Source organism: Halictus rubicundus, chromosome 6 (assembly GCF_050948215.1).
Source record: "Halictus rubicundus isolate RS-2024b chromosome 6, iyHalRubi1_principal, whole genome shotgun sequence".
NCBI classification, from domain to species: domain Eukaryota; kingdom Metazoa; phylum Arthropoda; class Insecta; order Hymenoptera; family Halictidae; genus Halictus; species Halictus rubicundus.
In genome coordinates this window covers 19,585,090-19,599,917 of record NC_135154.1, presented here as the reverse complement: position 1 = coordinate 19,599,917, position 14,828 = coordinate 19,585,090, and the positions used below count along the sequence as shown (strand labels likewise).

At 38.2% G+C, this 14,828-nt stretch overlaps 1 protein-coding gene across 1 annotated transcript in view; it reads right to left on the bottom strand.

Annotated features, from left to right (window-relative positions):
* LOC143354818 (ADP-ribosylarginine hydrolase CG2909) overlaps positions 1-1,361 on the bottom strand; it is a 5,191-nt gene extending 3,830 nt beyond the window's left edge. Inside the window, exons 1-2 of the mRNA XM_076789168.1 lie at positions 1,061-1,361; positions 336-599 (exon numbers count right to left, since the gene is read on the bottom strand). Of these exons, the coding sequence (XP_076645283.1) occupies positions 336-599; positions 1,061-1,321 (525 nt within the window). The 5' untranslated portion in view covers positions 1,322-1,361. The remainder of the gene's footprint in view (positions 1-335; positions 600-1,060) is intronic.
* Between the last annotated feature and the right edge of the window lie 13,467 nt (positions 1,362-14,828).

The window sequence follows — 14,828 nt, the reverse complement described above, 5'->3', positions numbered from 1 at the left end:
TCGCACGTTATTTCACTCGGTTCTCGTCTACAGAATTGTTATACTATTATTAAATAAAACAAAAATAAAATGATTCATCTTTACGACCTGGGGCTTTCGGTAAAAAAATTGTACTGAAAAGAATAAATAATCGCAAAACAATTTTTTCTTTTTTAATCGGGGTAAGAAAAGAATAAAATACATGGGAAACCGTGTGAATCCGAGTTTGAAGTGAAGTGAAAAGAGTAGAGAATATCTAATTGCAAAAACACTGTGGAAAAAATATTTCTGTGGAAGGTAGCTGGGCCTTTTGCAAAGTTATTTGAAGTAAGCTGAGGAGAGAAGATAATACTAACCAAGGGTTCCTTCTCGTGGTCAGTACCAACGTTCTCCCATCCGCTGACGCCCGTTTTACCATCGATGAGTTTCCATCGATCGTCGGGCCCGTAGAAGTGCACCGCTCGTTTCTCCAACAAACGTTGGATAAATTGTATCAATCCCATATCTTTGTACATCGATCTCTCGATAGCACTCCCGTATGATTGCTTGTGCTTCAACCATCGTGCTAACAACGGTAACATTGCTTCGTGTATCAGCGGATATACAGAGTTTGCATTCGACTGCAATTAATGAATTTGTAATTAAACGGGTGCCGAGGCAAAAGGGTTTATTAAACCCGAGGAAATTTTACGGAAATGAAATACAAACATCAGAAAAAGTTTCAAACAAAATAACATTGCTAATAACCTGGATGAAACTCGACGAAGGCAGTATAGAAGCAGAGGTAAACAGAAAAGAGAATGCGGACATACAATTGAAAACGAAATAACATCAAGATACCAATCATGATTCCATATCGCAACAAAACGAGAAAAACGTATTTAAACGTTGTTTTAACCAAGAAAAAAATAAAAAGTTAGCAAAAATAACTATAGTTGACAAATTAATCCGTTATAAGCTAAAAAGGAGGAACAAGAAGGGTAAACAAACAAGTAACCGAAGAACTAAGAGAAAGCACAAGTTGGTAGTTTGGTATCAGGTTAATGAACAACATATCCGCGGGACTAGAGAAAAGTCTCACCTCAAGGACTTCCGTGCTGATTCCTCTCTCTCTGAGAGCGGAGCACCTCGTTGTTTTAATCGGGAACTTTATGGGGAAGGCTTCGCTTCGTTTCATGATTTGTGTCAGGGTCGCGGGCGATGGTGCGGAGACGTCCACGCACTTCCTGAGCAGCTCCTTGGTGTCCTCGTCGAATGGGACACCATTTGGCGCGCCCAACGTGTTCTCCCATGAGATTTCTGGTGCCTCCCTCAGCAACTCCTCCTGGTTCGCGTCCTCCATCTGTCGATGATTCTGCAAAACATCGAAATCACATCATCTTTACTAGAGCAGGTCCCATCAAATCTACCCTGTGCACACCCAGCAGTTTTTACGGCTTCGCATTTTTATGCCTCGAATATTTTAAATTATGCAAGCAAGCATACTTGCGCGAGTTTATATTAAAACAGGAATTTTTCATATGAAAGTCTACCTCTTGATATTTTTATGAAGTATTTTCTCGAGTATAAAATTGCAATACGTATTTTATTTTTTAACGATAATGAAAAATGTTTGAAATTATGGACAATTCTCCTCCAGTTGTAGACGAGATCTGGACGAGAGGTTTCTTTTAATTAGTATTTATAAATAACGTTGTGCAAATAATTGGAAACGGTTGCTAGGTTGTTTGTGGTTACTTCACCGAGAACAGAGCTCGTCAAAGAGCGAAATCGAAGAGAAGATCAAGGAGCACCTTCGAGGCAGCGATTTTCAGTCGTGAACTTTCCGATCATGGGATCAAGTTCTCCGGTGAAAGATTTAAAGGAAGAAAGGTTCGTGTAATATTAATTGCTCACGCTCCTTTGAACGCTCCAAGCGTCTTGGACTAAAAAAAGCAACAGTTCTTTGAAAGCTTCTTGTTCTCAAGGGGTTTACTTTATCAACGAGAATTTCTCGAGCAGGTCTCAAGAGAAGGATCTCGAGCAACACGGAGGAAGCATTCCAAGAAAATTTGAAAAAAAAACCCAAGTCGTGTGCTATTAATACACCGGCGTTGATTAGAGCAAGGACACGATCTCTTTGATAGTTGAGCATGAAATCCGTTAAGTAGCGGAAAATGTATCCGTTCACCCTTGCGAGTTACGCTGACTACCACGGCTCCCGGGTCCCCGTAACGCGAACTTCACTTCATTTTTTCTGTTTACCGATTCTGCCACTTCAGCGACAGGGGTGAGGAAGAATTAAGGCTAGCCCGTGGTCGTGGAAGAATCGAAGCGACACCGATTTTTTAAATTTAATTTAATTTAATTTTTTTTTCTTTTGCCGATAAACAAGCGACCTATTGGCTCTGTTTTCGAAATTGGCGAAAACGCGTGCGAGTTTGTCGAACGATAAAACGGCCCTCTCGCCTAATAGAATTTTATATTTTTGCATTCTCTTGTATGTCGTTGCTTGAATTTAAATTTTCCTATGGGTACAATAATGTTTCTTATTTTTCTCAGATAAAAGTTGTAGGTGGTTTTTGAAGTCTTAGAAATAGTACAGATGTTGATAAATTCTGGACGCAGTTGATCAATTGACTCAGTGGTGTATCATCTTGCTTTACATTTTTTAAGGTAAGTATTCTACGCGGTTTTGGAGTTTTAGATGTAGCAGACACATCGATGAACACATGTAAGAACTTGTTTATATTCAATATAATATGTTTATCTTCAAGTTGTTGGTTTGTAGCTAACAACGTTCTATGAAGAATTTTTATAAAAATATGTTCTCATGCTTAACGTGAAAATATTTATACGATGTTTAGTCTAATCGTTTGAAGACTGCAATGATTTATTAGCTTGTAATTCAGCGTTGTTAGCTACAACTGGAGCTTGGCTGCCGGCCTGTCAAAATGGCTGCATCAAAGATTTTTATTTCAAAATTATCAGATATACCAAAATTTGATCATTGGTGTTAAAAGTGGTTTAGTGTTAAGAAAGAATTGGTAAATAAATCTGTGAATCATTGAAATCTCAAATGGCAGGGACGGGTCCATTTTGAGCCAGAGTTACAAACATTCCATCTAATCTTCGAGCTTTCTAGTAACTAATACAAATTGTTAGATACGAATACTAAATTCAGTAAGAGGATCAACGTGAAAGATAGATTCAAAAATGTTTGAAAACAGAAAAAATTGCATAAGGATTTGAACGGATCATGTTAACGGTACGGTTAACATGAAATCGTTAAAAGCTTCCACCTCGCGAGGGTTGCAAAGCGAAATTCGATATTGTTACACGGTTATATGAACTATGGTAGCTACCGTGTCAAGCACCCTCCATGCAGGGATATCAAACCCCGAACAACGTATGCAACATAACAGATAAAAAAAGATTTGAAGTGTGCGAATTTGAGAGGATCTGTATGGCGTTGCCGGAAAATCGTTAAAACTGAGGGATTAAAAACAGAAAGCTAACTCGTTATTGTAGATAGTGGGAAAAAATAATTGACATACACTCTCAATCAAAAAGGAAAGCAAAATAGGTAAAAAAGAATTATTAGTAGATTGCGGATTTTATGCATTTATTACAAAAATTAGTAGGTGAAGTTTGTTTCAAAATCAAAGAACTCTGATAGAAATGAGAGAGAGAGAGAGAGAGAGAGAGAGAGAGCGATTATTATTATTTTTTTTTAATTAAAGTTGAAATATTGCAGAATGAGGGAAGAAACGAGAGGTTATGGTACGAACGTTTTATTACTTTGAAAATCTGCGTTAAACTTGGAATATTTCAACAAAATTGTAATTTATCCAACATCATGCTGATTTCAAATCCGGTCGCCAAATTTGTCTACCTCCTCATGACTTTGGAAAAAATCGATTTAAAGGAAAAAGAAAAACTAGATCATCATTTTTTCGTTGAAATTATTTGATAACCCACTGATTTGATGATACAATATTGTATTCCTATACATGGCACACAATCAAAATAAACATAATGAAGTATTTAAACTTTTCGAGTTACTTACAAAGCATGAAACTCCTCACAACTCGCGATCATTCGATGTCCTCGTTTATTAGAATAGCACTTAGTGTCGACTAAGGTTCGAATGACCACCCAACGGATGTGGGACTAATTCTATTGACTCAAAATCATTTGCGGTTTGACACTGAACTTATTGTAAAACGCGCAGCCTAAGATTCTGTCTACACTCTCCCCTGGGTGGAGAATTCGAAACATCTGCCGTTTTCCTTTTTCTTTCCAGTCGTTTTCACCTCTGAAGACCGCCCCCTTTTCCACCCTTTCCCCCTTTTAATATGCGCCTAGGGTGGGGCCTAAGGGCGGTTCCCGATTTTCTGAGGGTCGGGAAGCTAGGTACCCCTTCCAATGCGCTCGAGGCGCATTATCTTTTGCTGGGATGACAGGGCCACTCGTGCTCGCGGGTGGACGGTTTGTTCGGCAACGCTATGAAATTCCGGTTTGCCAGACTTGTTGGTGTCGATACCTGATGCCCGACTTCCTGTTCCTTTAGCCTTGAGACTTTATGACATGGCTTTTTTGGCCTGGGAGGCTAAACGCTGACATGACTTTCAAAACCTTTTTAATCTCTTTGTTTTTACGTGGCACATGTTGCCTGGAGACCCTTCCGCTAAAGAAGTTACAATAGCTCGATGCTAGAACGGAGTTGCTGGAAAAACTCACAGATGGTCGACCGTACCATAAAGTCATTCTTAGGTGTCTTGCCTTAACACTTGACGTATCGCTGTCGTTGTCGCTGGCACTGCTTGTAGGCTGTAATGCAATTTAAATTAGATATCTATTTTCCATAATTATATTTTCATCTACACAGTAAGTACGGTAAGTATTTATTTCATCTTTTTATCTTACTTCCCATCAACGAATTTTTTAATTTCTGGTTTAATATTAGACATTATGTTTTTTTTTATTAATTGAAATTTGAAATTTTCGGAGCGGTTAATTCTTTCGGCTATTTAGTCGTAAATGCAGTATGATGTTTCTCCTATACAGTTCATGCTACGGTTTCCAGTGAATTCTCGATATGTGTCAACAACGAGGGTCGAAACCAGAAGACGACTACTGATCCAATTACAAAACTTCTTTATTTTTCATGATCTTTTTGTGAAGCTTTCACCAACATATTTGTGTTATTTTTCTGATTAAAATGGAACCAAACATGACATAATTCGGATGATATTTACTTGTGTAACGAGCGATGAAAGTTTCGAACGCAGAGAAGGGAAGGGCAGCGTATGGAAAACAAAGAGCCGCAGGGGATCGCGGCTGCCGCGCGCCGCGTCGGAACAGATCAAAGCCTGCGTTAACGCAGTCCTTTAAATGAAAATTTTAACTTCTTTATTATTAATTATTTTTTTATGAGACTTTCACCAATATATTTGTAGCATTGTTCAGAATAAAATGATATCAAACGGGATTTAATTCGGATCACATTTACACTAATTTTCCGTTTATGTACTGTTATCGGAAGACTTCCATCGTTCATTACACACGTAAATATCATCGGAATTACATATGTCATATTTGGTATCATTTTAATCAGAAAAATGCGACAAATATGTTGGTGAAAGTTTCATAAAAAGACAATGAAAAATAAAGAAGTTTTGTAATTGGACTAGTAGTGGTCTTCTGGTGTCACACCGATATAGCCGACAATGTTGTGCAGAACAGTAAGCTATCAGTAATTGAAGCTGTAATTCTTCATTCATGACAAAATAGTCGGAACATAGAATGTTAGACGTTTGTAACGGAGCAATAGATTTCACCGACCCGAAAATTTCAATTATATCAACCCTTCGCACTCCTATGTCGAGTCTGAGGCGACACTTTACAGGTCTTTACGAAATTCCGGGGAGTGCGAATGTAACATGTACACGGGAAATGCACGGCGAGTGGAATTTTCGATTAAAACGAATCAATGAAACTGCAGGTTGCGAAACGAAAGGGTAACCGCGTGGAATGGGTAATCTATCAGAAATCCGTTGAAACTTTTGTTGCCCTTACAAAGAGGTATGATTACAAATGAATTCGATAAAAGCGACTCGAATCGTACGATATTTCACTCGATTGTAGCCCAAAGAATCGTGATACTATTAAAACAAAAATAAAATGATTCATCTCGAATATGCTCGAATAAAATATTTAAGGTCTAGGCCATTCAATAAACAATTATACTGAAAACTATACAGTTCATGCTACGGTTTAATTGCATCTGCAGAATAGTAAGCTATCGGTAGACATTATGCATCTATAATAAAAATGAGTAGGCCAATCTATTTTCAATCTATTAAACATAATGAAAAAGAAATTAAATTTTTATTTCATCCCACTTTGTTCCAATTCAGATAAAAAGTTTTGATTTTGCACAAAGGTCCGCAGTCTAGCTATCAGTCATTGGAACTGTAATTCTCCATTCACGACCAAATAGTAAAAAAAATTAAACGTTTGTCGAAACAATATAAAATGAAAAAAAAACAATATACAACAATACAGTTAACCGACCCGAAAATTTCAATGATTTTCAATGAAGAAAATAATGTATCACCAAAAATTAAAAAATTCGTTGATGAGAAGTAAATTAAAAAGATTAAATACCTACCTAATTTCCTGTGTAAATGAAAATATAATTATGGAAAATAGACGTCTAATTTAAATTACATTATAGCCACGCACAGCCTACAAGGAGTGCCAGCAACAATGACAGCGATACGTCAAGTGAACGCGAGATGTGATGAGTTTCATGCTTTGCAAGTAACTCGAAACGTTCAAATACTTCATTACGTTTATTTTCATTGTGTTCCATATATATATATATATATATATATATATATATATATATATATATATATAGGAATACAATATACTTTCAAACCAGTAGGTTATCAAGTCATTTCAACGAAAAAATGATGATTTCATTAGTTTCCTTTTAAATAAATCAATTTTTTTTTAATCCTGAGTAGGAAGACAAATTTTGCGACCGGATTTTAAACCAGCATGATAAAATCGACGAGAAATGATGTACAGCATGTCATGAAAGTATTGGGAAGCTTTTACCAAACTTTTATAAAGTGAAACATTACGCTTTTGTTTTGAAATGACTTCTTTTTTTTGCAACAAAATCTGTAGCCGTAGAAAAATTTCTTTCATTTTGTGTGGATGTTGGCTTTATCGTATACAGAACATCCGAAAGTCCTCTTCCCAATGGACTAAAGAATTTGGAATTCCTTTGTTAGAGTCCGGAATTTATTTTCTTCTGCCGCTAAACTCTTGACATTAAATTCTTAAAGGCTACCTGCAATTTCTAATTCTAACTGTTTTTCCAGTGATAGTTCCTCATTCTGAGAATCTGAAAGTTTTTCACTATTTTCATAAGAGTCATTGTTATATTTTCCAAAAAGTCTGCTTAGAATTTGTTTCCCCATTTTATGCTGGTATCTGCCTAGGATGTTAAATAAAAAAATGTATCTTCTGAATCTTTTTGCAGAGATTCTGGATTATGCAGATATTTCATAAGGAATACAACAATCTTGCCTCTTCTTTTAGATATTTCTTTTTTAATAACAACAAGAATCTCATTACTGAATTCAGTATACGGTTTTTCTAAAGTTTTAAATAAGAATTTAAGAGAATTTAAGAATTTATACGTTATAAAATAAATGAGATTCAAGAGAATTTTCCTAGATTTAAATTTCTCGAGAAATACTGGAATAACTCGAGGAATAAGAAAAAATAAATTATAAAATTTTCCGAGAAATTCACGAGAAAGAATCCTCGGGAAGGAAGACCAGCTGCGCTGCTGAAACCGAGCGTCGGCCGTCGTAGACGGTATGTATATTGCGGTGCAGCGCTCACTTCAAATAATTTTCATCTTGCCAATTTTAAATTGTCTGCATTTTTAAAAAGGGATCCGTGAAGGAGATACTTGGTGCCATAAAAGACAGAAAGTGGAGAAATATGATGAATACAAAAAGTTATTACTGAACGAAATGCTTTGACATTTAAATTGAAAATATTTCGAAAGGTGGAGTTAATCGATATGGCCTGTGAGCGGCTCATATTCAAACAGTACACCGAGAAAGTGTTCGATTTCGTGTGTAATGACCCTACTGTTACTTGGCGGGACGAGTTTGCACGCTTTGCCCAAAGCGGCCAGGGATACCAGAATATGTAGGTAGAAAAGAAATTGCGCGTAAGGATTTGAATGATCTATCCATTGCTACCACAAGGTTCTCAAGAGTATTAGCTTTGGGAGATTTAAAAATTGATATACAATTCAATACTACTACACGACGAGATGAATAAATGTTTGCACACTTCACACGAGGCTTTCGTAATCCAGGGATAATAAAACTCACCCGACGAATGCAACAAGCGAACACTGACATGTCACCGGATCCGTGTGATCCTCTAATCGAGCAATTTCAGTCTTTTCGTTCGTTTTTGTTTCCGCTCGTTCGGAAATCACATTCAACTTTTGAATGGGGAAAAATCGCGGGTTTCTGCGGCTCTCAAGGGAGGCGTCTGCACTTGCCGACTAGTAGATGGAAACTTGTGCGTCCGATCGAGATTTACACATGCGTGTGGATGCTAATCCGCGCTCGCGCAGATTTCCTATCCTTCAGGCATACATTATGCATGAGATCATTTCAAAATGTTCTTGGAAATATTTCCAGCTCGTGGACTCCCTCGGGAGCTGCCAGGTCGACCGATAGTTTCGATCATTTCCGCGTCCTAGCTTCCATATTACTTCTTTATCGACTTTCATGCTTCAGAAACCGATAGACCGTGGATTTCACGCATTTATGAGAAAATTGACCGAATTGAAAACAGCAAGAGGATTGTAGAAATATCGTCAAGTTATTTCCTACTTCTTCAAATGGTTGAAGCGTCAAATGTAATTTTATTTCGTCCCTCTTTCTTGCAATGGATGTCGAAAACTTTCAATCAAATATCAAATATCAAGCATCGCCTGACAAATTCGCTTAGATTTTTATCAGATTCTTTCTTTATTGCACTCAAAAATACATTATTACTAGTATTACGTTATTATTAGTAGTGCTTCTAATTTAACGAAGCAAAATTAGCTTTGAATAATAGAAAATGCTGTCAGGCTATTCGGTGATCCCAATATTTACTAAAAATTGTCCACAAGTGGACGATACTGTGCGATAATTTGAATGACAAGATTTTGCGAACTTCCCTGTCTCTGACTTACGATCTATATAGACTGTGCATGCAATGCATTTTTTCGTCTACAGTTTCGAATTACCGACTCTGCAGAAAATGCTCGAGTACGCCAGCGGACTATACTTACCGACATGGAATGGTCAGTTAGTGAACAACATGAGACTTCAACACTGATGGTGTATGCCCGCGGAAGCTAGCGGTTTCTTTTCTACTTCTTTTTCTGTGTATTTCATCGAACTCCGAGGCACGAAATTTTCAATCGTAAAAAATTTCTCTAAACGACCATTTGAATATTTTACTTCAGCTTACTTGTTCAATAATCTGTGTAACCACTTCACTCTCACGAACGTGTTATGTCGCGGCTATCGCGCCATACTGTTATGTCGATACTGTTTGTATAAGACCATAGACTAGTTCTCTCGCGACGGGATGCCGTTCGTGCGATGCCACAGACGAGCAAACATGCAGTTCATGTTTTTGCTCCGCCTGGGGTCACTCAGCTTGCTTCTATGTTGTGTCAGTTACAGTGTCCATTTAATTTCTTACGGGAGTAGGCCTCTGTGCCACGATCAAGAAATCGTATTGTAAGTGATAGCGATAATGATATGGCCGCTAACATAAATAATTCACGTGACGATGACGTTCATATTGTCGGAAAGGTGGAAGAATTTAATAAATCAAAGAAAGTGGAATATTCCCACTGCCACAATGAATCTAATAATGAGACACGCGACGTAACACGTCCATGGAAGCGAAGCGGTTAAATTTATTCTGGCAGTGGGAACATTCCACGTTTTTAGATTTATTAAATTCTTCCACTTTTCGGACAATGGAACGTCATCTTGACTTGAATTATTTCTTTTACTGTCCGCATCACTATCGCTATCACGTAATACGATTTCTTAACACATTCGCGACCGCTGACGTGAATTCACATCATTCTAAATTCTATTCCTGATTGCCGCTGACGTGAATTCCACTTCTAAATTTCTCATTGCGATATTGAAGCGTCAGTTTGAGCCCCCGTGAACCCTTGCAACTTTCGTATACGTATAGGGGTGTCCTCTATGTGTGTGTGGTTACACAGAGTCATCAAGGCGGCAAGGTGGCTTGTGGTCCGAAATAAACCGAAATAAATATAAAACTACATGTCATACCATATCATATCCTTAGCAATTTCATCCGGTATACGTGTTTTTGCGCGTATCAAGGTTTACTTTAACTTTTGGTTTTCGTTGAGAAGGGTGCCGCTTATGAAATTCCCGAGGAACTTCTGCAGGGGATAATTATCCTTTCACCACACAGACGAACTAATTTAGCTTTTCCCTTCAGGGCATGTTCTGAAATTGAATAACTTTGAAAGAACCAAACGGAACTCAACGAAATTATTACAGGCTCTAGTATTGCACGTTCCCAACTAAAATAAATGAGACTCGAGACAAATACGGCAACACTTCAAAATAAATGACAAGAAGGTCGATCTTTGTTTACAGTGTGCAGCTAATAGCCGGCAACCAGCTATGTACTAAAATCGCCGAAGATACAAATAACATAATTTCGAATGTTTTGTAACAGTAAACCACATAATATGATATGTCGTTGAATTCGTCTCGGAAAATGCTATCGTGTCATGACAAAAAGAAAATATAAATTAATTTGACTTTGAACCACCACCATTAGAGTCCTGAACAAAAATTACATCATAAGATTGTTCCCTTCGTACCGAACAATTTTTGTAAACAAATTTTTTTCGTAACTTCAGTCCGTCACGAGATATTACCGTTTTCCGAAACACCCTGTATAAACAGTATCAGAGTCGAGACATAATACGTCCGTGGGAAGTAAGCGGTTAATATTTTCAATTTTTACGCGAGAGAATTTTAATGAAGGAGTCTAGAGAGTTGGCAGGGTGCGTCTCAACAGAGCGACGCGTTCTTTTTCAGGGAAAATCCCAGGGAACTTGGGGAGTGCAATAAACCGCGGGAGCAGACACACCGACAGCAAGGAGGCGCCTCAGGGCTAAAATTTGCCTAAGAGCCAACAACACGTGCGGAAGAGCCTCGTGACGAGAGTGAAGGAGAGAAATGCGGACAGCGGGGCCTCATACCACTAGCCAGAGGCGTGGAAGTAGAGGGGCGGTCTATTGACCGTTCCGGGTCAGGTTAGGTTCTTAGCGGGTGTGGGTACCGAACATCTGCGACCCGAGCCCCACACTACCCCATTCTGGGGTGTGCGTAAGGCATTTTGCCCCTCATCCTTAATAAAAAAAAAAAAATAAAAAAGAAAGGGCTAGAATTTGCCTGAAGAGGCACTCTTCCGGCCCCAGTGTTGTTCACACTGTTGACATCATAGTTTTCAATAAACTGCACTGGTATATTTCGAGGCTTTGTTTCACTTAACCTCTCACCTCATTCATTTTACTATTTCTTACATTTATGCGAATATAAAATCGCGTAGCCTTATCTGCAGTCACCTGAAACAAGGAGATGCTAATGATAGCACGAACATTATTTGTAGGCATGAAATGCATTGAATAGATTTATAAAATTCTTCAAGTGCGAAAAGAATGTAGTTTTACAGAAATTATGAACTTTCACGTACTACGGAATAATTATTTAACTAAAAACTTTAACTGTATATAGAAGATTAATATATGGACACTATTTTCAAAAAAAGAACAATTATATTGTATACTCAATACATGAATTGCTTTTCCTAATAAATCACATATGTATATAATTGTAATTCTTAAATTTGTAGCATGTATAGAAAATTCGAGACGGAAAAGTAAAACAAAACGCGGAACGACAAGCTTCTAGAAGTTTCGCGAAGGGAGTTTGTAGGCAATCACGCGGGGAAGCGACGCGAGGGGAGCGCTCGAAAAGTCGAATCACGCTTAACGACCGGGTGTTGATTTCACGTTCGCGGATAGCAACGAATTTATATAAATAGAGGGATCACGGAGGGACTCGGCCTATTTGCTATTCCGAGAGAGAGGACGAGGTAAGGACCACGGCCGCTCTTGGTTAGCATTAGCACCCCGGCAGGAGAGTACGGCGATAATACCTGGACGCCTGTCGGGAGAACGGGAGAGGACGGGAGTCTGTTCCTGGTCGCTCGTTCGACATGGAGAGTACGGCGATAATACCTGGACGCCTGTCGGACGAGAGAGAACGGGTCAACTCCTGGCCGCCCAGGGCTCGGCAGGAGAGTACGGCGACAATACCTGGACGCCTGCCGAGAGGGAACGGAAGAGTGTTCCTGGCCGCTCGTCTCGACAAGGAGAGTACGGCGATAATACCTGGACGCCTTGTCGAGCGAGAGAGGACAGAGCATCTTCGGATCGGTTGCGAAAATACCACGGAACCTAGCTAGAGTATACGTGTGATGAGAGAAAGTTTGCATGATTGTGATTTATAATGCGAGCAATTGAATGAATTTATACATATACCTCACTTTCCTGTACCCCTGTTCCTAATCCAAAATAAATTCTTTTATCCAGCATATCCTGATTAAATCCTTACCATGGCTACAAATTATATTTCCCATTTTAAACTCATGATAGATATAGTTCAATAGTCCGGCGCTGCCAAAGTCCCTAGCACGCTGGATTACACTGTCCAACACCAAATTTATTTTGCAATACCTGTTGGGTGATTCTTATAGACTTTGTCATTCTAAAACCAAATCCGAAAGCAGAATTGCTCTATCACGCAACGTTTTCGAAAAATGTTGGTTTTCCAAAAAATTCATGATTTTGATTAAAAAAATGACGTGTTACGCGAAAACTAAACATGCGAGAAATTTCAGGTTTAAAAGATAGAGGGGACTCTCCACTACATATTCATGTAGGAAATAATAGTTGTAAATAGTTGTTAAATTTTGAAAAAGAGCCGACGCGGGTACTTTGTACGCTCTGTTTTCGTATTTATGTGAAAAATTCTTTATCTAGCAAGAATTTACTATACAGGAATGCATTCTACAGACATTTCTGGTAAAGAAACCATTCACGAAAAGTTTATGAGCAGGTTAAGAAAATATTCATTGATAGCCTGTACGTGACGCGTTCGCGCCACGCAACCACTGCAGCCTTTTCTCGACTCGCCAGGGCCATCGCTATGCGTAGTCGATGTTGGTACCACACAAATATCCCTTTTCAAATAAGTCTTTTCCTTGGTAACGTTTTTCCATTGTTAATATATCATGATGAAAGATTAATACAGGAATTATATTTCCTGTATTGATTTAAAAAAAATTTCGTCATAAATATAACAATATGAATATCGAATGCATTTTAACCCTTTGCACTCGAGGCCTTTTTCGCTTGCGCAAACCAGCAACTCGAGAAGATTTCGGCCAAATTAGGGAAACATTTTACAAGTACTTTAAAATCATTTATAAACAAACAAACGTATACAAATAATAAAATTTTACCAATTTATTTATTTTTATATCAAACACAACAAAATTTGGGAAATATTATACTCTGTAATTAGTTTTTGTATGATATTTCGTAAAACAATGCCCAAGATGCATCCTATGTTTATCAGGACACGTATTACAATAATATGTTACTTCCCGCCTACCTCCAGGCGTATTACGGTCAGAGCAAGCCTTACAGCCCTTTTTCGGCCCTTTAAGTACTATGTGCAGCTTTCAATTGAGTCTGGTGTCATCAGAATGCGACGCTGACTCTTGCTCACGATGCTGGCGATATGTTCCTCTCAATTGCTCAACAAGTGTTTTTAAAAATTGCAAATGGCTCAGTGGCTTTTTCCCTTTTTCAGTCTTCTCTTGTTTGTAGAGAAGGTAAGAATTGATGAGGCACATTTCCATGACCCAAAAAAAAGACTGTAACGCCGCAGCAGCGTCGCACAGTGGCCAATTTGGACGAAAACGGATTCAAAATCAAAGAACTTTCGATAGAAATAATTTCATTAGTTTTTGTCACAAAAATCTATTTTTTACAAAATCCTGACGTCGTAGACAAATTTTGAGACCAGATTTGAAATCAGCGTGAAAAAATCTATGGGAAATGATGTATAACATGTTAAAAAAAAATTTTTCCGCGCGTGGTATTGGAAAAACCACAATTTGCTTGAAATTGTGCAAGTTTAACGAATTTTCTCAAGGTTAAAAAACGTTCGTACCATAATCTCCTTATTTTTCCCATATTCTACAAAGTTTCAGCTTTAATTTAAAAAAAATTTCATCACTCTACCTCATTTCTATCGAAAGTTCTTTGATTTTGAATCCGATTCAAATCAGCCGGGCGCCGTATCGGCGCCGCTCGAGTTGACACTTCAAATCTGGCGGACGCCGTATCGGCGCCGCTCGAGTGCAAAGGGTTAATATGCACGTTAAATCGATAAAATGTCGCGGAATTGTATAAATCAACGGGACTGTGTTTCTTATATTTACGACGAAATGGTTTTAAAATCAGTACAGGGAATATAATTCCTGTATTAATCTTTCATCAAGATATTTTAACAAATGGACAAACGTTACCAAGGAAAAGATTTATCTGCGATGCTTGCTGAATTTGTGTACTACCAACGTTGACTACGTATAGCGACGGCCCTGGCGAGTCGAGAAAAGGTTGCAAT